The sequence below is a fragment of the Populus nigra genome, chromosome 4 (genome assembly GCF_951802175.1).
Source record: "Populus nigra chromosome 4, ddPopNigr1.1, whole genome shotgun sequence".
Lineage (NCBI taxonomy): Eukaryota > Viridiplantae > Streptophyta > Magnoliopsida > Malpighiales > Salicaceae > Populus > Populus nigra.
This window is the reverse complement of record NC_084855.1, coordinates 11,827,256-11,854,131: the sequence shown is the minus strand read 5'-3', so window position 1 is coordinate 11,854,131 and position 26,876 is coordinate 11,827,256. Positions and strand designations below refer to the sequence as shown.

Here is a 26,876-nt window from a genome sequence, read left to right as displayed (position 1 = left end):
TCGGAATTCAACCCTAGCTAGTTGACGAGCTAAGAAGAGAAATACATAAATAGGATAGGCTCGACTTAGCCCCCAATCCATTACAGTTTCTCAATTGGATCCCAAGATATTTATTTCACCAATTGAGTCCCTAATTTACTAAGAGATTCTCGATTCCATCCTTCTGTCAGCAAGAATATCTACCGTTTTTTGTAGGTTGGGAATCAATTGAGAAAATGATGGGGTTTATTTTTTGAAGAAAGGGTACAAGTAAGGATCCTTGGACACATTTGAGACCCAATTGGTTTAAAATTTAGGTTAGGAGCCCAATTGAGAAAAGATTTGTAAGCCGGGGACAAATATGAAGTTACCCAGTAGAAAACTGTTAGATTTTATGATTATAGTTGCATTCCCAGGCTATCTTAACAATCCAATTAAAGTATATATTCCCCAAAAAAAAAATTCAATCAAAGAAGATGATTAAGCATGACAAGGCAGTAGGGCATGCAAATTAACATCTTTGGTCTTCAAAAGCGGATTCAATGCTGTGCTTTGCCAGTTAGTCATCACTCATCGGCATAATCCTCCACATGACAGCAGTGAAAGCAACCGCCCAATTTGGGGTCCCATGCCGCACATGCTCGCCAGCCAGCAGGCATCCGGTGGCCTTTTGTTAGCACCACGATTAACGATCATAATCTAAAAGAGATTGAAACGGTAACATGCCACTTGGAAAACCCCATATTATTAATCTCACGACATACCAAATCTACGAGGAGAAATATTACATGGGTAATTCTACAGTTGTTGTCAGCACTTTGCAGCAACAGAGTGAATTTTGGACCCAGGGCGTCGAAGACGATGAAGCATGGGGTGCAAGCATACAGGCAATATATTCAAAAGTATCCCATCAAGATAGTTTTTTTGGGTCTCTGACAGTAGAGGTGTTGGCAATAAAACCATGACACTTGTCATATTTTATTTCCAATCAATGTCTTCAGGCTTCTGCTTTAAACTGGGCCCCGCTTCCTCGGACAATCATTTCGCCCGTTTTGTATTTATCCGCTCTACGTCGTCGTATCAGGTGCCGACATCACTCCTTGTTATGCGCCTCTCTTTACCTGTTTTACCTGTCGCCCAAAAGCAATTTTTCCACGCTTCCTACGCGAATGTTTCTTTATGCCTGCTTTACACACCCACCGCTGGATCGAGAAAACCCCCTCTCTTGTGTTCTAATCAACGGTTCACAAATCAACAGTAAAATAACTGGCAGTGATGCGACACACGTTGTTTGCAGCTATAAAGGACACGAGAAAATATTATTGACGTTGCCAAATAGAGATTTTTTCGAGCTAGCTGTATAGTTGAAGAGAAGCTGAAGAGGAAGAGATGGCAGAGCAAGAGGTGAAGAAGGTAGAGGCTGTAACGCCCGTGGCTCCAGCTCCAGTGGAAACTAAAAGTGATGTGGCCGATGGGAAAGTTACGGCTCCACCACCACCAGTGGCTCCAGCCACTGCTGCTGAGGAATCAAAAGCACTTGCTGTTGTTGAAAGTAAGTTCTTTGTCCCTGATTCTTTATTTATTTTTTCAGGAGAATAATGAGAAACCAAATTAAACTCATGTTCATTTTCTCTTGAAATGATGGATGTGATTAGGAGTTTTTAGTGAGGTTGGAATGGAAATGGCTGAATTTGGTAGTTTTTAATTTTATTGATTTTGTGTTTAGAAGTTGGTATAATCAATATGACATTGACTTGAAAACTTCATTTTCAGAAATAAATCGATCAATTTCCGATTCTGATGTTTCTTTCTTCCTATGGCTATGTCTGGATAACGCTACATAGAGTCTTTTTTTTTTTTTTCCTCTTTGTTTTGGAATCTTATCTTCTCCTTCTGTGCTTCTCCGTCTTGGCTTTTGTTTTTTAAGAACAAAAAATTGTAAGTAAAATTTCTAAATAGACGTGGCTAGCTTAACTTCTAGATTGAAATAGTTTTTAGTTTTTTAAAATTAATTACGGGATCTATACAAGTTGCAGGGCAAATAATTTTTACTTGATATATGTATTAGAAAATAATATTAATATTTTGAAAATAATATAAATATTCTGGAACTTAATTAATAGCTTAAATTTTTAAATTGAAAGAATTATTTAACAGGTTTTTTAAGGGATTAAATTTCTTACAACCTTTTTTTTTTTCCTTTCTGATTTAATGTATCAAAGACAGGACTCGCCAACGGGATTGAAGCTCATGGATGCTTTTGAGCTTGAGTCCCACCTTTTGTTAACTAGTCCATCTTTAATCTCAAAAGAAAGAAAAGGAAAAGGAAAACTCTCATGATTGAATTGATATTTTAAAAGGAGAATCCTCTTTTAGAGAGAGCTAATCCTCGGTTATCCAAAGCAATCCTAGCTAATATGATTTTCGTGTCAAATTCGTATCTTGATTTTGAAGACTTGATAAATGCAATACAACCTGTATGTACTGGATACTTTATTGGATAAACATATTTCTTTTGGTGGCATGTACCTGTAATTCAAAGACTTTTAGACTGTTTGTTCTCTCTATCTCATGAAATTAGCTGTTGTTCACAACCTTGCAAGTTGCTTGCTCAATTATTTTACATTTTGTGAGGATAAGTCCCTACTAAGCACAGTGGCATTACAATAGTTAACTTTATTTGGAGAAAAATGGTATCTCGAATAAAAATTTAGCTGGAATACAGTCCCTACTTGGTAGATTTGCCCGTATCTTGGTATAATGACACCCAAAAAGGAACTAATTGGGTTTGATATACTATCATCCATAAATGGTTTTATGCTTTTATATGGCTTGATAAAGGCATACATGAAGTAGCATAGATCATGCAATTCCAGGCTCTTGAATAGGAACTCCACTCTCCCATGTGAAAATTGCAAATAGCTTAGACGAAAGTTGTTGCCTGCTGTGACCCTTTTGGGTATGACTTTCCTCATCAATCTTTTTACTGTTGTCTTTTGGCAGAATAAATTTCTTATTAAATAATAATTAACTCAAAAGTGATGGTGCCTCGGCTGTAAAACAAGCTATTTTATGATGAATAATGAATGGGATCAATATAAGTGGTATTGAGCACTTCCTCTATACCAATTAAGGTGTTAAGAATACATTTCATGACTTAATGTATCCCAGGGTTGATCACGAGGTCTAAACCCTGTTGCTTTGTCAAAAATTTCTTTTTTTCCTTGTAATTTGATTAGTGTACATTGCTTGTTCGAACTAAAATAGGGTGTTGGTGACTGAAAATTAAAAAAAAAATTCTTTCTATATGAATCACATCCTCAACAACCTAATTTTACCATCCATGCAAATCTTTAGCTGCTTCTAATTATTTTCTGTTTTTTGGCAGAGACAGAACCTGCTCCGAAGAAGGTTTCAGGCGGATCAATTGACAGAGGTACTTGTAGTTGCCAAGACTCCTTCTTAGTCCTATTCCCATCTTCCATGACATGGTAGTTACTAAGAGTAATGGAGCATTAGGATGTTCTTTGGAAAATGAATGAGTTTATTTCTGGCTGGATTCTTGTACTGGCTGAGGGATTTTGTCCAGTTTTAGTCCATTGTCATCTTTTGGGAATTTCTTACGGGCAGTTTTGAGGTTGTTTATTGTATATATATATCCCAACTTCTTGAGAAGAACACACTAAGAAATTCATTTTGCATAGGGAGCGTAGGTTTAATGTTCGCCAAGCAATGACCTGACGTTTGATGTTTTGTTTTTCAGATGTAGCTCTTGCTGACCTTGAAAAAGAAAAGAGACTTTCCTTTATCAAGGCATGGGAAGAGAGCGAGAAAACTAAAGCCGAGAACAAGTAAGGTTTTCTCGTCCCTCTCACTCTTTGCTTTGAGTATACAGAATACTTTGCTTGCTTTGTGCGTGCAAGTGGGGTTTACTGTAATGCTTTATTTAATCTCATTAAGAAAACCTCTCGAAAAACATTTAGACCTCAATTCCTTTTTCAGTATGGCTTTTAAAACACACATTATATATGTGTGTGTGTGTGTACAAGTAGAGCAAGGATCAGTCCTCTATTTGACCTAAAAATACTGAAAGTTGAAGAATTGGAACTGATTTTGTGCGTTAAACAATTGACCATGTCTTTTTTCTGGTGCGGCAAATTTTGAGGGGTACTGTTTAACTTTTTCTCTGTTTTCTAAATGATTTGGAAGAAGTTGATTGCTGACAAGTTGCACGTGCTATAACTGATTAACAGGTCTCAGAAAAATCTCTCTGCTGTTGCTGCCTGGGAGAACAGCAAAAAAGCAGCTCTGGAAGCCAAACTGAGAAAGATGGAGGTAACTGAACTCTTGTCATCTTGGTTCTTTGTTAATTTCTGAAATTCTTTTGATGTTATGGTGCATAGTTTTCCAAGTGATTGACAATCCCTCGCCCCACCCAGTTAAAACATCCTTGTAACAATCTCAGGATGATTGAGGCTTTAAAATTAAGAAATTAACGGGTTATTATCCTGCCATTTATACTGTGGTTCTTTTAGCATTTTGGAATCCACATTAACAAAATAAGTGGCTGACAGGAAAAACTGGAGAAGCAAAAGGCAGAATATGCAGAGAGAATGAAAAACAAGATTGCTTTAATTCACAAAGAAGCTGAGGAAAAGAAGGCAATTGTTGAAGCCAAACGCGGGGAAGAGGTCTTAAAGGCAGGGGAGACGGCTGCAAAATACCGTGCTACTGGGCAAACCCCAAAGAAGCTCCTTGGTTGCTTCTGAAGTCGCACTTTAGGAGCCTAGCATGGAAGCGGAAAGTTGAATCATCATTCTTCCTCTGCATATAGTGTTTTTTAACTCCTTGTTTTTCTTGCTTGCTTGCTTTTTCTTTTTTTTCCCCACATGGTTTCATGTCTTCTTTCATTAAACATCGGAAAATTTAAATATTCAGTGTGTTTATGTATAGGAATACAATATTTGATCTGTGAGAAACAAGTTTAACATGTTTGTGAAGTTGGCTTCTCTTGGCATACTAGTGAGGTTGCCTTGTCGAGCACATCCTTTTCATATTTTTCGGTATCTTCTGAAAGCTAATGACCGATGAGAAGTCACAGTGAGAATTTTTCCTTATATTTGGTGACAGTAATTGCCAAGATGATTTCAGAAACATTATACCACCACAACTAGGTCTATACAAAATCGAAAGGCTGTGTTTTGGTCCTTCAGCAGTATCCTTCCCTTTCGGAACATAACACTACTAATCTACCATATTGCAATGGCAGGGTAAAGGGCTAGCATCAACTGCTGATTCCTACACGGTACAGTTTCCACGTAAATAAATATCATCGAGTCCAAAATCACATTAACATAATCATGCCAATATCTTCACAAAACAGAGTCATAACCTGGTGCAGCTTGGTGCAGATTGGATAGTAGAAACAATTATCCTGGCAAAATATGATTTTAGCATCGCATATATAGCATAGTTGCGAAACTAAACCTGGAAGTTTAGGTCGCAAAGTATATATGTATCTTCGATATATAATCAGCAAGGTACCGAGTAAATAAAACTAGGAAAGGAAATTCTAACATCACCATCTGTAACTGTAACTGTAGGCTGAAAAACTACCCACAATTGCCGCTGGCTTGGTTCTTAACTTTCTTTGCTCTCAAACTAGCTTCAGAATTGTAGTGCCAAAAAAGAGCATATGAACATCCTGGCAAAAGAAGATTCATTATACACAGCAACATTTTCGTGCATGCTTCATAGAGGGCATATCATGGAGGGTCCAGTCAACATCGCAGATGAAGGGGCATAGCTGTCAATATTTTTATCTAAGAAGCTCATGTCGTTGTTAATGGGGAAATCCAGCAGAAGTTGTAATGTGGAGTCTGTTAAATCCTCCAATTCAGCTGAACTTGAATCAGACCCAGCCAGCACATCTTCTGCATAGGATTTGGGGCTTTTCCACTCCATATCTTCATTTTGATTGCTTGCTGTGGCGGGGGACCGTGATAAGTTGGGGATAATATCTGCAGTGATAGCTGAAATTGATCCACATTTTGTCGATGAAGATGCCTGAGAAACAGGACTTTGGCATGCAGTTTTATTGTCTCCCATATTGATCCTTCGAAAGGATTCTCCAACTTCAGAGTTCCATATGCGCAGAAAGTGATCACAATCAATTTTTTCCACCATCGGTGGAAGGAAGAGTGAGGACTCCCTTGAAAGGCGTTTCTCGGCTTCCAGCCGAGCACTCTCCCACTGCGCCATATGGCGAGTAGCTGGGGATGCAGGTCCTTTATTCACTGGTCCACGGGATGAAAAGGGCTCATGAGTTTGGGGATCAAGTCCCAAGCAAAGAAGGCGCTTTTTCAGGTGTGTATTCCACAAGTTCTTGATCTCGTTATCTGTTCTCCCTGGTAGTTGAGAAGCAATGGCCGCCCACCTGAATGTCATTGATGCAACACTTGCAAGAGTTAATTACAAAGTGCAAAAGGGTCTATACCGCATATAAGCAACCAAACTCACTAAGAAGAAAGAAGAGTTCCAGGATTCAATTATATCCCATTTGCATGAACAGAAACATAAATTCACAGAATACTTGAACCAAACAAATCGATAAATCGAATTTGCGTGAACAGAAACATAAACTCACCCTAGCTTGTATATATACGCAAACATCTATAAGGGGAACAGTCAGCTGAAAAAAGGTAGCAAGAGTTCAAAGAATGTAGCTGAAAGGATTATGAAATCACCACGCTGCCTTTTCTGTGGTACTCTAGTTTTATTTATACTGGAGTTGTAGAGTTATAGATATAGCAAAACACATTTAAATAAATACAAATTCAAATCTAGCTGTCTATGGTTATCTCCTATAATCAAGGAGTTGTTGCAAACATGATCTGAAGAGGATTTTGTTGGTCCTTCTATAACAGAACATGTCTGCAATCTAAAGATCAGTTGGAACGTAGCAAACCTGTAGTTTTCCCAAAGCCACCCGTTCTCTAACAAAGTGATAATATAAATCAATGTGTTTAGAACGTTTAAGTGTTACGGAATTGACAACAAGAAAAATAGAACTTTTATTATCACAAAACAGGACAGGAGGCAAGGATGGAGATACTCTGAGGTCTTGAGGAAGATTAATTAGCTACTTGACTTCAGCTGCAGTAAGAGTCGTTGCTCGATATTCAGATTCACAACTTGATCGAGATACCATTGGTTGCTTTTTAGAACTCTAGGACACAAGATATCACTAAAATAAATTGCATAACCAGAAATAGATCTTCTCGTGTCAGGGAAACCATCCCAATCAGCATCTAAATAAGCAAGAAGAGCTTGAGAAGAAGATGCAGTGAGAGATAAACCAAACCAAAAAGTCCCTTTAATGTAGCGAAGGATTCGTTTTACAGCCTGAAAGTGAGCAACGGATGGCTTGTGCATAAATTGACAAACAGCAGTGATGGCATGAGCAATGCCCGGTCTGGTGATCGTCAGGTATTGAAGACCTCCAACAAGAAACCGATATAACTATGGACCATCAAAGCCAAAACCAGTGCTAAAGAGATGTTGATCAACTACCATGGGACTGCCTACTAGTTTACAGTCCAATAATTGTGCACACAGCAAAATTTCGTATGCATATTTAACATTACGAAAAAGACCAGTAAAATGTTGATGTGCTTCCAGGCCTAAAAAATAGCTTAGGAATCCCATGTCTTTGGTAGCCTAATAAAGCCATCAAGAAGAATCAAATTGTTGCTAGTCACAATAATATCATCAGCATATAATAATAAATAAATTAAATTATCACCTTTGAAAAAAACAACAATGATGAATCAACATGACTAGAAGAAAATCCAACATCCATGAGAAATGAGATAAAACAAGGAAACCAAGCCTGAAGAGCTTGTTTTAGCCCATAAAATGTTTTATGGAATTTACACACGTGTGGGATGTTAGGAATCAATATAACCGGGTGGTTGTTCTATGTATACTTCTTCCTATAGAAAACAATTAAGGAATGCATTTTTGACATCAAGTTGACATAGAGGCTAATTGATGATTTGGAATTGCCAGAGATAAAAAGACTCAAATATGAATGCCTTGACAACAGGGCTAAAAATATTAGTAAAATCTAGACTCAGTAGTTGAGTGTACCCTTATACAAACCATTTGATAAATACTTAACTCGAGAAACTCATTTAGAACCCACAACATTTTTATGAGTTTGTTGAGGTATCAGATTTAATGTTTGATTTTGTTGAAGAGCCTGAATTTCATCATCCATCGTAGATGTCCAACCTGGGTGTTTAGTGGCTGATTTGAAACCTTTAGGATCACGCATGGTAAGCAAACAGTGAAAAAGGCTAGAATCTAGAATAGTGCAAACATGAGTTTGGTGTTTTGGTTTAAAACAGCCAACTTGAACTTGAGTTTGCATAGGTTAGGTACCTAGGAGACTAGAGCCAGCAAGAGATGATCCAATGATGATAGAGCCATGTAAATTGATTATGAAGAGGATCTAAAGTCTTGTTCATGTGCCAAAGATGGCTTTGCAATTGAATCCTGCAAAATAGATGGTGACACAAAACTTGTAGATGTATTAGTTAAACAAAAGCAACACGGTAGTGATAAAGAATTGTGTTGCTGTGAGGAATGGATCTCAGAGTCTGTGGTGATGATTGGAATTGGCTCAAAAAATGCATTAACAAAGAAACTAAATAGAGATCTAAAGTAATGAAGTTCTGAAAAAGGACATTTATGTTTATAAAAAATAGCATGTCTAAAGGCAAAGACTTGATTAGTTAAACGATCAAGGTAATGAAAACCATGATGAGACATATTGTAGCCAAACAAAACACATGAACAACTACATAGATTCAATTTGTGAGGAGCATAATCTATAAGTAGGGAAAAACTAAACATCCAAATGGATGAAAATTAGAGTAAGATGGTGGTTTAACATATAATATCTCAAATGAAGACATGTTATAAAGTGTAAAAGCTGGTAACCAATTAATTGTGAAAGTGGCAGTGTTGAAGGCATCAACCTGGAATTTTAGAGGGACATGAGAATAAAAAAGTATAACAAGTCCAGTTTTAGTTATATGTCTATGTTTATGCTTTATGTGACAACTTTATGATGGAGTATATAGACAAAACATTCAATGATGAATTCCAGATTGAATTAAATGGTTTTGGAATTTGTAAACTGTAAATTTAGTTCCTCTATCACTTTGAAATTTCTTAATTTTAATCAAAAATTGGTTCTCCATAAATTTTTAAAAATGAGTAAAAATGCTAAAAGAAATCTGATTTGAGTTTCAAATGATAGAGCCACATAAATCTTGAATAATCATCAACAAATATTATATAAAATTTAAAACCAAGATTTGAAGAGATTGTATATAGACCCCACATATCACAATGAATAAGTTCTAATATAGATTAAGCACATTTATCATTAAGTTGAAAGGAAAGACGATGACTTTTAGCAAGCTAACAACTAGAACACACAGTAGGATTGGGAAGCTATGAAGTCACATATAACTGATGATATTTTAAAAAAAAATTAATGAAATTAGATATATGACCTAAACAAGCATGTCAAACATCAAAATAAGCTCATTGACAATGAGTAGAAGTAATAGAAATTAGAGAGTGATTGATGCGGATCCATGAACAAAAGGAATTAAAGCAAGAAAGAAAAAAGCTAAGAATTAAAAGTAAAGAAAGGTAAAAGCTAAGAAGAAAAAAAAGTCCAGGAAGGGAAAAGTCTGTCATTTTTATTTAATTATCAAAAATTGTCTCACAAATTGAAAAAAAAAACATATAAACTGCATTACCCTAAAACATCCATCTATTGGACTCAAACCATCAATTAAACCTATCTAACATAAATAAGTCAAATAAATAAAATAAAACAATAAAATAGGACCAAACAAGCTTAGTCTCCCAACCAAATAGTGACAGGTTGGGTCATCCTATGTCGTCTCCATCTATATACTCGTGTAATCTGCAGTGTGGGTTTAGTGTCCCCACCAACTCTCACAGTGTTAAAGAAACTCAACCTCATCGAGTGTAGCTCTGGATGACTTTGATAGTACTCTAAAAAATTTAGATCAATCTGCCGCAAAGTATCTCTAGTGATCCAAATGCAATCTGAATCAGGTCGGGCCCCCCAATGAACTAGAAATCGTTGAACCTTACCATCCTATTATAGACAACTTATTCATCCAGAATAGCATCAGTATTATCCTTTTGTGCTGAGATCAAGGTAAGAGGGGTAAAGGTTTTAATAGGATCATCAGGAGGGGAGTCAGGTGACATCTCATAGGGATCATTTGGAATAGGATGTGGTTTCTAGTATGCAACTAGATCCTTAATATTAAATGTAGAGCTAATACCAAAATCAAGTGGTAAATCAAGAACATAAGCATTTGGATCAACCCGTTGTAGCACTTTAAATAGCCTCACACTATATGCATGCAATTTTCAATTAATTCCCGAAAGAAATTGTTTAGGTCTAATCCATATCATAACATTCTCCTATATTAAATTTATTATATCATCTTTGTAAATCAACTTGAAGTTTATATGGCGCATTACTTGTTTGAATCTGCTTAGTGATCTCAACATGCAAATCTTTAACTCTACGTGTAAAAGATTCAGTTGACTCCGACACCCTAGCATGAAGAGATATGTGAAGAAAGTCTAAAGGTTTCATAGGCTTGTAACCATGTATAACTTCAAAGGAACCCATATCTATTGACCTATTAATAAAGCTATTATAGGTAAATTAGGTCGTAGGAAGAACCAAATCTCAATTTCTATTATGATCACTCATTAAACATCTCAAAAGGTTGCCTCAATTTCTATTAACTACCTAGTTTGACCATTAGTCTAGGGGTGGTAGGCACTAGAAAACTTCAACTTATTTTCCACCATATACCAAAGGATTTTCCAGAAATAACTCATAAATCTAACATCCTTATCTGAGACTATGGTTTGGGGAAGACCATACAATTTGATAATAATCTTGTCAAAATAAAGTTTCGCAACTTTGGAAGCATTTGTGGTTTTAATATAAGGGATAAAATGGGTCATCTAAAAGAAGCAGTCGACAACCACAAAAATATAATCATGCTTCTTTGCAGTACGTGGAAGACCAAACACAAAATCCATACTTACATCTTGCCAAAGGCAAGTAGGAACAACCAATAGGGTGTAGAGCCCAGTGTTCTGTTTTCTTAGCTAGTTGACAAGTTTGACATTGACCTATCAACTTAGCTACATCTCTTTTCAAACTAGACCAAAAAAACTAACGTTTCACCTCTTCAATGGTTTTATTTCTTTCATAGTGTCCTGAAAGACCTCTAGTATAAATCTCTCATATAAAAAATTTAAGCATTGCTGTTTTCGGGATACAAACCTTATTATCCTGAAACAAATATCATTTGTAGAGGTGATAACCATCTATAAAACAGTTCTCATTTGAGTCTCTAAATTCTAGGCAAGATTCATACTTCTCTTTAAGTCTCTCTAATCCAGTATCTTCAACACTCATTACGGATAGCATCGTCACTCGGTGACTCAAGGCATTTACTACTTTATTATCCATTCCATATTAATGTTTCAAACAAATGAATAGGCTTACAAATACTCAACACAAAGACCATGCATATGGTTGAGCTTCTTTTGGGAGTTGAGATAGTGGAGGGCCTCATGGTCGGAGTAAAGAACAAACTCCTGTGGTAGAAAATAATGGCACCAATAGCGCAGGTCCTGAACCATCGCATAAAATTCTTTATCATAGGTTAAGTATTTTTGTTTGGCCTTGTTAAGTTTTTCACTAAAATAGGCTACAGGATGACGCTCCTGACTAAGTACTTCACCTATACCAATTCTTGAGGCATTACATTCTACTTCAAATACCTTAGTAAAGTCAGGTTGGGGCCTCCATCATCTTCTTCTTAACCTCCTCAAATGCCTTATTAGCTCATTTACTTCATTGAAACTCACCCTATTTCAAACAATCTACAATAGGTGATGTGAAGGTGTTAAATTCCTTGATAAAACGATGATAGAAAGTCACAAGCCCAAAAAACTACGAACTTAATGAATATTCTTAGGCTCGGGCCAATCTACTATGGCTTGGACTTTTTAGGGATCAGTAGAAACTTCCTTATATGACATTATAATCCCTAAGAAAACCACTTGATCTGCAAAGAAAGAACATTTGTTGACATTGACAAACAAACTTTCCTTTTTTAGGATGGTATAGACTTGAATAAGATGACTTAAAGACTCTTTCTTTGTTTTGTTATAAATAAGGATATTATCAAAATACACCATTAAAAATTTTCTCATAAATGACCTAACTATTTGTGTCATTACTCTCATAAAAATATTTGGTACATCGAAAAAGCTAAAATACATTACTAGTCACTCATATAATCCATCATTAGTTTTAAACATAGTTTTCTATTTATATCCCTAATGGATCTTAATTTAATAGTACCTACTCTTTAAGTTAATCTTAGAGAAAACTAAGGTTGTGTCATTATATTTAGCATGTCATCCAATTGAAAAATAAAAAAATAATAATTGATTAAAATCCTATTGAGAACTAATTATCTACACACATTCTTCATGATCCATTTGTCAAGGTGATCAACAAGTCTGCCCATAACAGCCCCTGATCACAGGTAGCTTTGAATTCTCTAGCAAGTTCTTCAACACTACGTGAGTTCTTCTTCATGTTTTACAAGTCACCTTTTAGACGTAGCTCATGAGATTTGGAACGATGATTGAAAATGGTCTCCAACATAGACTGAACTTCATGATAAGAATGTAACCAACCTCAACAGATATATGGCTTCCTCGGTTAAGGAAAACAGTAAAAGGCTTAGCACAAATTGGTCCAGTTATAGCCACTTAACAAGTTGTGGATTTTTTGAACCAGAAGCATCAATTGCAGAAGGCATAACAACAAAACCATCAACATATCCAAAGAGATGTTGGGTCTACAATAGTGGTAGTATTTGACTGCGTCAAAGGAGATAGCTAGAAGAAGATAATTTAATGATTAGGTGATGAAGGACAGGGAGGAAAATGATGTGTTAGAGGCTACAGGATTAAATGATGTGTTAGATGGCATAATCAGGGAATTGTTATAAACATAATCTGAAGAGGATTCTGTTGATCCTTATATATAATAGATTCTAGTATAACTCTATTCGTAGCTCACCTATATTTAGAGAATCGGTTAGCCAAGAAGTGTTTCACTGCACACACTCTATTCAGTCACAATCCTAATGCTTCATTAGACGAAAACAATTAATCTAAGCCACTTTTGTCCATTAAATTAATTATGAATTACTTGAGCATTATATATTTTCATATAGTTAGAAACTACCTGTTTCCAAGAATGCCATGAAGCTGAATGACAAGCTTCTCCTCCTCGAGAGTAAAGGGACCCCGTTTTATATCAGGCCTGAGGTAGTTTGTCCATCTAAGCCTGCAACTCTTTCCACAGCGAAGAAGACCTGCAAAACAAAGAAAAGAGTTACAAGGGATCAGAGTCCATTTAAGATGAATGCGGTTTTTGGGAAAATTATAAATGAAATCTTTTAAAATATTTAAGAAATATTTTATTATTATTTTTTATATATATCTAATAAGTTACTCAAAGATTATTTTTTTTAAGTGAAGGTAATCTTTATTTTATAAAATATAATTAACAAATATACATTATATATTTTTCAAGATTTTTATTAAATAAAAGTTTTGTACCATTTTCTAAGTTACCTGAGATTAAGCAGATTTTGCATGGAACTTATTATTTTTGCAGATATGATCGATCAAGCAGGAAATTCAAGTACAGAAAGTTAAGTTTTCAAGAAAGAAAATTTCTAAAAGGTCAAAATCCTCTCGGGAGTGGGCAGATTCCTATCAACACAACAGAAAACATCCCTATAGCAGACAAGTTAATTTCGTACAAGTAAGGAGTTGATAATTACGAAGATCAAGACAAAGAAAGATATCAATAAATTAATTTTAGTTTTGAGTGTTAAATAGTCATGTGAAGTAATCAATTACCACCTGGTTGTGAACATCCAGATAAACATTGCCCAGGCAAACAGCGACAACATCAATTCATCAGGAAGGAATGCAATACTGTGAAGTAGCTTGTAGAATTTAACCACTTGAATATTCAAAGCATTTTACAATACCATAATAGTTCTACTATCCAAGTCCAACAAATATTCTATTTGACCCTACAAGTGCAACACGTTATCAGCACTTTTGAAGCTGGTGATCTCACACACACACACACACATATATGTATATGTATATGTATATGTATATGTATATGTATGTAAGTATGTATGTATACAACTCCATGAAAGCTAAAAACTAAGATCAATGCAACTTCAGCTTCCTAAATCAAAAGAAAGCAGTGGCTAGAGTTTAACTATATGAAATACCTGCGAGCTTAGGGAGAGAGCGCCAGCTGCCATGTCCATTCTTCTTGATGTAAGTAACAAGAAGCTCATCTTCTTCAGGTGTCCATGGCCCTTTCTTCAAACCCTTCTTATCACAACAAGGTGTCCTCCCCATCTTCTTGACCGAATCCTTCACTTTTTATTACAGCAACAATGTTCCAACAAATGCTAGGCACTCACTCTTAATTTACCATGAATGTAAAAAAACAAAAGCAATAGCCTGTAAAGTCCACACACGCATACAAAGACATGCTTTTTCAAAGAGAAAAGCTTTGTACTAGAGAGAGAGAGAAGCTATAAATTAAATGCTTGAGTGATCTTATCTAGGGAAATCGAAAGTGATAATTTAACGCGGGTTGTGCAAGAAAGGATTATCAGCAAGTTTCAAGCCGGCAATGCAATAAATACATGTATATTGTAAGTGTGAGTATTTATGCATGGCAATTACAGGTATATTGTCCCATTTGAGAGAGGTCCTGTATCATCATTGAACCAAAAACATGTACTAAGAACTAAGAGGGAATTGAAGAGAGTTAATTAATATGGGGTTTCTTTTCTGTTTTTGACGTACATTTTTCATTGAACAGAACAGGCAAGTGAGAGGGGCATACAGTGAAGGTGAAAGCGAAAGCATTAATGGTGAATTCTTGACAGCGAGAAAATTTATGGGGAAAGAGAGAAATGATGGCGCTCACGATGACCTACACTGTACGGACAGACCATGATATGTTAACCCGCTCATCCCCTCTAATTACTTTCTTGAAAACTGTAAATTGTAGTATTATATGTTGGAGTTTTTTTTCTTGTAAGATTCAAGAATGAACCGAGAAGGATTCTAAACATATATAGCAAAGCAGAAGCGAAGCAATTTCAATTAAAATAAATTAATCATTCCATTGAAATATTATACTGACAGCTAGATTGTTGACTAGGATAGACCCGTTTTATTTAATGTGTGATAAATTCGTATGGATATGTATTATGTGGACTACTTTTTGTGATAAAGAAACACGATAAATCTTATAAAAAATGAAAATATCATAAATGAGGAGCATATAAAATTATAAAATAATAAATCTTCTCACAGAGTTAACTCATCAGGATTGCTTCTCGATCACAAAAGTCAACGTAATGTAAGAATTTAACAACCGGACATGATGCTACTGCACCGAAGTATGGAAGAACATGCAAGGAAAGAAAACTCACCTCCCTTTTTTTTTTTTTTCTTACTATTTGGAAAGGCTGGCTAGCAGAGACTACTAGGTTTGTGGGTTTCAGTTTTTTTCTTTTGCCTCTTACACAAAATTTAAGAGTTATCTGATAGCCTGGCATTTAAGTAGGGGCATGTGGGGCCCTTTATTATCACTCGTTTATGATCTTACCATAAAGATCCTTTCAGAAAAAAAAAGAAGAAAAGGATCATAAATGATGAATGCTTGATGGCTTATTTGTCTGTTTGTTGGAAAGGATGGCGAGAAGCCCATTTAAAAGATGTCAAAAATGGGGGCTGTGGCATGTCCTTTGAACTGCAATAAATACAGTCAGCAACAAGTCAAAAGGTCTCGCGGTTTGAGGTCCATGGCTCCCTGGTTTTTGACTGACAGCTGCTGCAGTGCTTCTTCCGCAAATTAGAACTTTCATACGCCTTCACATGCATGAATGCTGTGGCCTTGTATGTGTTTACAGACTGAACAGTAGAGGGTTTAGATAACTTACAGATTTTGGTATCGCTTCTCTCATTAAGATACGTCTTTTCAGGATAAAATCTATTGTGAGTCTATGAACTCAAAATTTAAGGTCGGCGTCTATGGAAGATCTCCGCTTCCAAGCCTCTCGACTAGACGACTATAATGATGCCAGTATTCCACATTAGCAGGAGTAAAGGCAAAATATCTTACTCTTAGCATATGTTCTAGTGCTTCGTTGTTCTTACTGTGGATGCTGCATCATTACAAGCTTCAAACCAAGTTCAAATGTCGTTTTGAACTGTTCTTCTTTTTATTCTCTCCTTTCACGTCAAATCAAGTGATCGTAAAATCTGATGGGACACAACAAACTGTCAAAGACTCCAAAGACTTGATTACCATAAACTATATGAACATGGGTCTATGCTCCATTGGTTTAAAGAAATTCTTTTACAGTGCCCAACAAATCACAGAAGAAACTAGCTACGGGCCCTGCTATACGCGGACTACACTCGAATTTCTTCTCTCTTTTTTTCATCCAAGAAAAATGTTCAAATAATGAAAAAACAAATTATATGGTTAATGGGAAAATACTGAAATCTCCAAAGTCCAAACTCGTCTCTTTATTTATATTTAAGAAAACCAAAAAAATATTATGAAATTAGTATTTCATATCTATATTTAATCCATTCATTCATTTAATTAAAAAAATAAAATATCCTTAAAAAATAAATTTAAAAAAAGAATGAGAAATAAAAAAAACTCTAGATAACCCGAGTTATATTCAAAATCAATGAAAAATCCTATAGAAAACAAATAAAAAAATTAACAGGACCCAATTTCTAATTAAATAAATACTAAATGGTGAAACTAAGAAAATATGAGCTTAAAGAAAAAGAAAAAAAAACTAAGCAAACTCGGATGAATTTTCTAAACTCGAGTTAATTTCCTGAACCCGCAACCTATAAAATCCTAGACTCATATTCAATTAAGAAGCTAAATTCTTAACCAATTTAATATAAAAAGATAAAATAAAAAAATATTAATTTAAAACATCCAACAAAGTTTTTTATCAAATAGGAAAACAATTGAAGGATAGTGAAATTGTATTCAAACAAAACAAAGAGCAATTAAAAAGAAGGGAATCAAATCTGACATACAAAAAAATTAAAGAATGAAATTGAAAAAAATATCTAATTTCATAAATTGTTTTAAATAAAACAAATAATAATGAAAAGAGTATAGAACAAATCCAAAGAAAAAAGAAAAAGACATTTTAAAGATTTACTTTAAGAATTTATACGAACAAACTTGAAAATAAAAAGAGAGAAACGAAGAGAAAAATATAATCCGCACCAAATCAAAGATTCATTAACCATATATACTACCCAGAAATGAAGGGGTTGTCGTTTCAAAAGCTAGCATTTTGATGCTAGGGGATGGCACACACATAGCTTAAATAGCGCCGCAACCATTACACACTAGCCCATGTAACGCACTTTTCAATTATTTTTTAATAATATTTATATTTATAAAATTATAATAATGCTCATCTATCAAACCTAGTAATAACAAAAAAAAAAATTCGAATGAAAATACAAAAATATCTCTTAACACAAGTTAAAGAAAATTTCTACTTTATTTACATCATTTTATTGAGCTGAAAAAATTGAAAATACAAAACGTCCATAGACATTAACTTTAAAAAATTGATTTTAAAACTAACTATTTTACACATTAAAAAAATATATAAAAATTAATTTATCCTCCATCAGCACGGAATGACTGGTTAATACCTTAAAAAAAAAAAAACAATATTAACCGGGCAACTAGTTATCTGGTTGGTTTTCAAAATGTACTTTTATTATGAATGGCTGCTACAGTAGTTTTTCCTCTCCTTTTAGATTTTTTTTTATAATAATAATTATAATTATAATTATAACAAGACTAGCGGTTTTGCCATGAAGAGGGGTGAAAGGTTTCGTATTCAAGTGATCAATCTTTCAGTTATGATGTCGGCGATTAACAGAGCACTTTTAACCCCTCTAGTTCTTGCATTTATTAAACCGTGGGCCATTTACACGCAACCCGCCGGGAATAGATGCAGATCTGAATTGTCCGTACATTTCTACTTCCATCATAAATGATAGTAGAAAATACTGTCTTCAGTTCCCAAAAAGGTCTCCAGTTCAATTTTCATTTCATTTTCAGTCCTTAGCGTTCTTTACATCTTCAGACGAGCGCAAGAAGAACAGCATCACTCCCACTAAATTGGTGTGTACAATGGTAGAGGTTTTTTTTAAAAAATAATTTTAATTAAAATTATGCTTTTTTTAATTATTTTTTTGTTTTTCATACATGCAACGTCAAAACTGTCAAGAAAATTAATTTATTTCTTTTTCACCAGTGCCAAAAAACACACTAACCAGCCAAATTGCAGCCACTCGCTTCCCGGTTCAACATCCAGACCTTTGCATTGCTTTAATACCATATAGCTGGAATCAAAACCCAGAACAGTTTTTGGCTGCTGTGGCGACTCAGCTAGGTGCTTCTGCTGTCATCTCATGATTGTAGTCATCAAAGCAGCAAAAACAAACCATATTAGTCCCTGTGGGGGAAGGATGAAAGTGATGATTCTGCTCATGTAGAATGAAATCCAGGAGCATGCATGGGTAGGATAATAATCTTGATGTTATGACTCCATTGCATGACATACCAAAAATATAGTGCTCGAGATTGACAACTTATTTTTATCCAGGCGTCTCATGTCGTGAAAGAAACTTGGTCACATTGAGCAATCATCAAAACCTTTTCACAACCCAAAGACAAAAAAACTGGAACCAAGTACCAAAAAACACGCTCCAGGGGATTTCCTAGGTTAATGACTTTATTAACGGAAGAAGAGTCCAAGAGAGGAGTAACTGATCTTATCTCCATGAAGTACAGCCTTCATTTCTTCAACAGTAAGAAAACTAAGAGCAGATAATATGAAACCAGAGCATTAATGAAATCAAACGCAACACCAGAACTGGACCAAGCATCTATCTATCTGGGATTTCATAATCCGTTAAAACTCCATCCAGAAACTAACTAAAGCATTCCAGGATTAAACGCATAAAGCAATCATAAGCCTTCCACAATTAATATTTAGTTCTTAGAAGTTTCCCTCGGATGCAGAGCTATTTCATCTTGAATTGGACAGCTTGAACCCTGTAACATCAAAGTTCATTCAGGTTAGGTGACGTGTCTCTAGTGGGATATTTCCCAGTGGCCAAAGAAACATCGCGACAGATTCAAAACATTTTATTGTTATCACACAAAAAGGGGGGTCCAATACTTTTATGAAATTCCATTTGAACCAATTCTTAATCAAATAAAATATCAAGGATGTGTAACTAAGTCTTGTAATTCATAATAACAGATCTTCCCCTTTTGAAACATGGAATATATTGGGTGGGAAAAACAATGGACCATAATCCAATTCGGCTTTATCTGGTAAACTCACCAATCAATAGTCAACATAGATCTGATTATTCTATCCAACACCTTAACTAACACCATATTCCAGAGAAACATTGCTTTCTGTTTCTAACAGAAGAGCATCAATTTAGTAATTGATATTCTAGCATGCAGTTTCATTTCAAGTTGATCTATGAAAGCCAATGTTCCTCTTCTTCATTCTTTGAAGCAAAAATCATAGAATCAGAACAAGATTGATTGCAATTGATCTTAAGAGTCAGTTGATCTATATCTTATCATCATGAAAGCAAAAATTTCTGATGTTACTCACCATTGCTAATCACTGATGCTACTCGCCATTGTTGAATGCAAAGAGAGAGGCATCTAGCACAGGTTATTGGCAATATATTGCCTGATCAATATGTGGAGGAATTTGTTTAATTTCAGTTCCTAGTTCCTGCTCAATCCTATAGCTGCAGAAAAATAAGAAGACATTAACTAAGTCAGGGAATTCCCGAATAATAGATGCAAAGTTCAAGTGGAACTGTGGGAGGCAGAGGAAAAAATGCATACAGGTTAAACCGGTCCTCATAAGTGATCAAATTCACAGCTAAACCAAGGTGTCCAAACCTTCCTGATCGACCAACCTGAGAGTGAAACAAACAAAGAGGTATTAAAAATAATAAGAATATAAAATGATATAATGTTCACAAAAACAGTATACAAAACAAACATAAGAATATAAAAATGTCTGCCATAGTGTTGATTGGATAATTCAACATACCCTGTGAAGGTATGTCTCTGAGTTCTTGGGGAAGTCAAAGTTTATAACAACATTCACTGCTTGGATGTCTATACCCCTGGTAAAAAGATCTGCAACAAGCATAGTGTATCATCAGGACTTGATCAATGCATATGCAAAGCACACATTACCACTACTTCAACTAGCAAAAGGAGGAAGTCATGAAAGTCTACTAGCAAAAAGAAAAGATATTCATGAGTGCTAAGAACACAAGTACACACCAGTACAGACAAGATTCCTGCATGCACCATTGCGGAAGTCATGAAATACTCTGTTGCGATGGTCCTGTAACATCTTTGCATGGATATAGAAACATGAATAGCCAAGTTCAGTGATCTTCTTGGCCAGTAATTCTACCCGGTTCACTGAGTTGCAAAAGATGATTGATTGGTTTATTTGCAGCTGCATATACACCACAATGGCATCATATTCAAAAAGAAAGCAGGAATCATAATAGCTGTTTAGTTGAGATCAAACCTTAGAGAAAAGAGTGTTCAGGCAATGGACTTTCTGTCGTTCTTCAACGAAAGCATAATATTGTGTAATACCCTTGAGAGTAAGTTCATCCATAAGATTGATAACATAAGGCTTCTCTAGATATCTATCTTTAAAATCCTTAACAGTAACAGGAAATGTGGCCGAAAACATCAAAATCTGACGATTTGAAGGAAGAAAACGAATAAGCTGCTCTATTGAAGGTTGAAACTCTGGAGACAAAAGCTTATCGGCCTGGGGAACATGAAGCAATAAACTTTCAGATGCTTGTCCGTCAAAAAATTAAACTCAATCATAGCACTTATAATAATTAGATAGCACATTAATTTCTGATTAGGTAAGAAACTGCAAGAAGCAATTGGTGAACTTGAAGATTCATGAATGTGGCTGGAAGCCTTCATCTGGCAAGTGCAAAATTTCTAAGTAGAAAATTAAAAGAATAAGCGATCATGTAATTAAAGGTCCAACAGCACTTTACAAGTGAATGCACATGCATACACACACATCATCATAATGCAAACACATCTACCATTTGAGGAAAACTAAAAGACCCCAGATAGTTCACAGCTTATATGTATATCACAGCACTGAGCCAGATTTTTTTATGACAAAATATATCATTTTTTACACTGAAAAACAGCAATAAAGGTTTTTTTTTTTCATTTATGTTTTAGAGCATTTATTTCCTAGAGCTCAAACAAACACATCTTCCTTCTCCCTCAACAACAAGATTGCTAGGCAGAGAGACAAAAGACCCCGATTTCATTGTCTCTCTCCCCTCGCTCTCAATTTTCATATTGCAATGTTAATTTCATTCTCTAGCCAAAAAAAAATCTGAACTAAACCAACACTAAATAAATAAAGTTGGCTAATTGAGTTTAAATATATTTACATGGCAAATAGCCAGGGAAGAATAGTTTCTCAGCCAACATGAAACAGAGAAAAAAATCCCCTCAACCATCACCAAAATTCAAAGTCTTCAAAAGTATATTGAGCATTAAAAACAGCCAGATAATATTATCTCAACCAACTTTTAAGAGTTCTTTTATATATTAAAACAGTCAATTAAAATCATTTGTGCATTTATTTGTATGTCCTATGCTAATTAACACAGCCAACAACAACAATCCTTCAACCATTTTGTACATATACAAACAGTTGTCATCTATCTATAAATCCAAACAGTTGTCATCTGTTTATAAACAGTTTTGATAGGCTTTGGCTCAGTGTTCCAGTTGCCATCTATCTATATATAAATGACAGCCAGAACACTGAGAAACCTAAACAAAGCTCGTGTTCTTTAAAAAACCAAAACCAGCCTCCTGTACTATCAATATACCTATTTCAACAACTTTTAAAAGTTTAAAAGAAATAGAAGTCGAACAACAATTATCACACAAAACTATCATGCAGTGATATTACTAAGGACTAGCTGGGTTGAAGTGCACCTCATCCAAAACAAGCATTGAACAGTTTTTCAATATACACACGCCCTTTTTTGCAAGATCAAGTATTCTTCCTGGAGTTCCGACAAGTAAATGGACTGGTTGATATAAACGCATAATGTCATCTTTTAGACTGGTACCGCCAGTGGTGGCCATCACTTGAATTTTCAAATGCTTCCCTAGCTCCTTACAAACCTGTGATGTCTGAAGAGCCAACTCACGTGTTGGCACAAGTATCACAACTGCACGCAAATGCATAATTAAGTCATCAAATACAATTTTCATAAATATATATCCAGAACTAATAAGTAAATTAAATTTAAATAGCTTCAAATAAAACCAAGAGCTAAGAAAGGCTGCTATTTGTGAATTGTTTACAAATAATCAGCTCATGTTTGACATTGCTTGAAAAAAAAAACATTATGGCTGTAAATTAAAAGGAAAGCAGAACTCCTTCACACTCAAAACATCATCCCAACCTCCTCGTGGAACAGTTCTTATATTCCTATCTTCTCATTTATTATCAATTCATATCCATAAACCCTAAAAGTAATATGCTCCTAAATGCCATGGTAGCCACTGGAAGTTATTATTACATGTCAAAGCAACAAACCATACACATACAGTCATCTTTCCATAACTGGATTAAGACAGGTTGAATTTGAGGCAACCAGAAAATATCCCAATGCAAACAACAATAAAGAAGATTACATGATGTACAGCTATCATAGTCCAATCACACAACTAAATAATCTCAATGGTCGTTATATAATAAACGTGCATGTACATAGTGAATAAGGAAGTTTAGTGATTGTGAATATCAGACCTTGAATAAAATTGTTGTCTTGGTCAATTTTTTCCAGGGCAGGGACGCAAAATGCAGCTGTTTTCCCTGTCCCGTTTTTAGCTCTAGCAAGAATATCGCTACCAGTAAGAGCAATTGGTATGCTCTCTTCCTGAATAGGAGATGGTCTTTCAAAACCCTTCTCGTATATTCCCATAAGCAACTCACGCTTCAGAAAATAGTCCTCGAAATCATTCCCCTTAGTGGCTGTCACATCCTGCAAGACATTTAAATAGTGAAATGGGATTCATATAGTCATTCCCTTTTAAAAAAGTTTACTAATGAAGTTCAACAGCTCATTTTTTAGACAGTACTTCCATCGTTCTTTGAAAGTAGATCTTTAGAAGGAAAACAAAGGATCTACCAGACTACAACATTAAACCATTTCAAACATCGTCATACAATATTTAAGTCGCATGAATGCTCTTTACATGTGCAGAGCTATCTTGTTAAGACAAGACAACCTAAGGTTAAAGCATCATTGTTTGAAGTCCAGAAGTGTGCATGTAAAGGACATTCATCTGCTATGGCTCATGCATGAAAGGAACAGATATGACTCAAAAGATGATATGAGAGTAAACAAGTGATTCAGTTTCCTAAGCAAACTCGTCAATTTACTCAGAGGAATCCTGGATGCAGTTAACAAACCATAGGGTACAAGTTTTAACTTTAACCTTACATGGCCTGCACTTGTCATGAAGTTAGTTATCAATCTCCTAATTCAGAGTCAATGTCAGACTCCATAGTCAATCTTACATAATTTGTAGTTTCCATGCAGCCAGGTGCTGAACACACAATGCTTCCTCTCCAAAAGAGAGAAGAAAAATATTGGTCATGGCTCCAAATACAATAAATTTATGCGTACAAATTAACATACGTGTGACAAAATATTACAGCATCCATGACCATGAGAAAGTAAATATCTGATTAAAAGCCCTACCTCAGTTCTGTATCGCGTATCTGCTGGTGGTATCTTTAGCTTTGCCTTCCAATCTTGTGAACTAGATAGAAGAAACCAAAAATACAAGACAATAAGACTTCAGTCTACAACAAGCATTGCATGGTCGCAAAAACTCAAGGATCAGACTTGAACAAGCATAGATTAGCGCCATGCATGTAGAGCAGGGTAAGAAATCTAGAAATCCCAACAAAAGCCCATGATCTGATGATGCTCTTTCATGTGAGACCATTTTGTAAATAGAGGGTGCCAAGTAAATCTTTGTGGTTCATTTTGATGGCATGGTCACTTCCTTGTCTCAAATCCATCAGATGACTGGCACTTAACAAGATTTTGTAATCAAATTAGTAATTTTTTTTTAACTGAATACTCCCACAATAGCTACTGATACATTTTAAATTTCTGAAATCTCGATTCACAATAGAATACCCTTGAAAACTTGCTACCAATGTGCAGATTTTAAGAAAACTACGTCAACAGAAAATTAATAGTCTTACAGTAAAATCACTCGTGAAAAGCACTTCCCATTGAATATTAGCAAGCTGCTACCATTTAGAAATTTTAACGAGTAAGGTACTTATTGTGTTCTAGATGAATAATCTTTATCAAAACAAACTTTTAATCATAATGGAGAGTCTTGATCCAAAAATGATAATAAATCTTCTTTTACTTATTAAGACAAAAGGTAGTTCTGCTCATGCAGCAAGCAGGGCAATCATTATAGCAGGAGCACATATGGTGTTCAAAATGGACCAAGATATGATTAAAAAAGACAACAAAATTATGAAAATATTTGAAAGCGAAATTACGATCAAACAAGGTTGAAATGCTGCAAACTAGTGAAACACCTCTAATAAAGTACCCAAAGGATGCATCAATTATTGCAGAGGTAGTTCAAAAACTGAAATTTAAATCAAACAGGAACAAGATACATCCATCAAACCACTTGTAGCGGTAAGAAAACCCATGAACTTTCCTTTTGGAATCCTCCGAGTGAACCCATGGGTAAGGATGTGGAAACTTGTTAAGTTTGCTTCATAGTTCCCATACAAGTAAACAACCACTGCCTCTCAGAGCAAGCTGTGGCAATTTATTAAATGCGAACATTGACCAGCCCATCACACCAAATCACCAAATACCAAGCCAAGCTCACATCCAGTCCAAGGCTTTCCAACCCCTCATCCTTTTATGATAACTTATAATTATAGGCTTGTAGCGAACAATCTCTGTGCAAATCTTAGAATACTCCAGAATCAACTCTTTTCCAAACAATAGCAAAGCTCATGCGACACGTTAACATTTATTTAAGAAAAATCACACACGAGTAATAAAATATCAATATCCACGTGTAAATATTTGAATGAATAAAGGCTGACCTCGAGTCAACAGCCTCAGACTGAACAGTCTTCTCGACCTCATCAAAACTCGAATCCGCAGCAGTTAACTGATTCCTCCTCAACCACTGCTGCTGCTGCTGCTGCTGCTGCTGCTGCTGCTGCTGCTGCTGCTGATTGTGATGCTGTTGATGCTGATAGTATTGTTGTTGGTGATGATTTTGACCGAAATTTCTCTGCACATACTGCTGTTGCGGAACCCTTGATTGAAAATTAGGGTTCGCGTTCATACCTCCGCCTCTACCGGCACCGATCCCCGGCGGATATCTTCCTCTATTGTTGTTGTTCATCACAAAATAGAAGCCTAACCCTAACTAGGAAACTAAATCACCGATTCAAATTCCAAAATTTGTACAGAAAACTAGAAAACAAGAACGATCTGAGCCTAGGGTTTCAAGGTTGCGACGGTTGGAAAAAAAATACTTACAAGGATCAATGAGATTCAAACGGAAACGTTTTGGTTCGAAGAATTAAAGACTGGAGGTTTCTTCTGTAAGTTGGAAGTTGAAATTTTATACAGTGTGGAGGGAGAAAAGAAAACCCAGGGTTATCTGACGGGGTGAAATAGTAAATTAGAGAGGAAAAGGAGGGTATCACTGGTTCAGTGAGGGAGTGAAGAGGTGGGGTTTCCGTTGGGAGGACATGTATAATCGAGGGTCAGAATGGTACGGATCTGAGGAGAAAACGAGAGAATGGAGTGATTTTAGAGAAATTGAATGGTTCCGTTTTAAGAATTCTACAGAGAGAGGAAATGAATAGGATGATTCGTGGCGATTGTACTGTGTCTGTGTTTTTTATATGGAAAGGCGAGAAAATGGGGAGGAGGAGGAAACGGCTCCTAGGGCTTCAAGATTGTTTGTTATTTGCACTTGGTGCCCTCCTTGTTCTTGAATATTGTGTTCCGCCACCACCTTTATTGAAATATTTTTTATAATGATCGCACAAAGATGTTTGTTGCTCTTTTTGCTTTGCTTATGGCCCTTGTTTTTGTTTTACGAAAATCGGAGGATTTTTCTTTTTAATTGTAAAGCTTGAATGTAAAGTTAATTTAAATAAGCAAGAACGAGAGAGGATGGCAGGGCAAACCTTGGTTGTGGTTTGAATGTTTCTCAGATCCTAATTTGTTTTTGTCAAGGATACCGTTCAAATTACAAATCATAATTAATTAGTATATTATTCATTTTTTTTTTACAGTTGGTTAATAATATTTTTTTAAAAATAAAAAATTATTATAAAAAATATTTTAATTTCTTAAACCAATAGTAATTTCAGACTCAAGATCTTAGGTCTGGTAATCAAGCGAGATTCTATAGT

General features: G+C 35.4%; 3 protein-coding genes across 3 annotated transcripts; 1 reads left to right on the top strand and 2 right to left on the bottom strand.

Annotated features, from left to right (window-relative positions):
* The first annotated feature begins 1,143 nt into the window (after positions 1–1,143).
* Positions 1,144–4,979, top strand: LOC133692570 (remorin-like). The gene is made up of 5 exons (XM_062113619.1): positions 1,144–1,531; positions 3,368–3,415; positions 3,743–3,830; positions 4,233–4,314; positions 4,554–4,979. Exons 1-5 carry the CDS (start codon positions 1,369–1,371, stop codon positions 4,746–4,748), a joined length of 576 nt encoding a protein of 191 aa, XP_061969603.1. The 5' UTR covers positions 1,144–1,368; the 3' UTR covers positions 4,749–4,979.
* Positions 4,980–5,414: 435 nt separating this feature from the next.
* Positions 5,415–14,595, bottom strand: LOC133692569 (transcription factor MYB17-like). Its single transcript, XM_062113618.1, has 3 exons — positions 14,463–14,595; positions 13,391–13,520; positions 5,415–6,415 (listed from the first exon to the last, which is right to left on the bottom strand). The coding sequence occupies exons 1-3, from the start codon at positions 14,593–14,595 to the stop codon at positions 5,731–5,733; spliced, it is 948 nt and encodes a 315-aa protein (XP_061969602.1). The 3' UTR covers positions 5,415–5,730.
* A 4,439-nt stretch (positions 14,596–19,034) lies between these two features.
* Positions 19,035–26,444, bottom strand: LOC133692054 (DEAD-box ATP-dependent RNA helicase 8-like). Its single transcript, XM_062112725.1, has 10 exons — positions 25,545–26,444; positions 24,151–24,211; positions 23,193–23,427; positions 22,370–22,608; positions 20,904–21,155; positions 20,648–20,828; positions 20,409–20,497; positions 20,198–20,271; positions 19,956–20,097; positions 19,035–19,375 (listed from the first exon to the last, which is right to left on the bottom strand). Exons 1-9 carry the CDS (start codon positions 25,850–25,852, stop codon positions 20,019–20,021), a joined length of 1,518 nt encoding a protein of 505 aa, XP_061968709.1. The 5' UTR covers positions 25,853–26,444; the 3' UTR covers positions 19,035–19,375; positions 19,956–20,018.
* Positions 26,445–26,876: the final 432 nt, after the last annotated feature.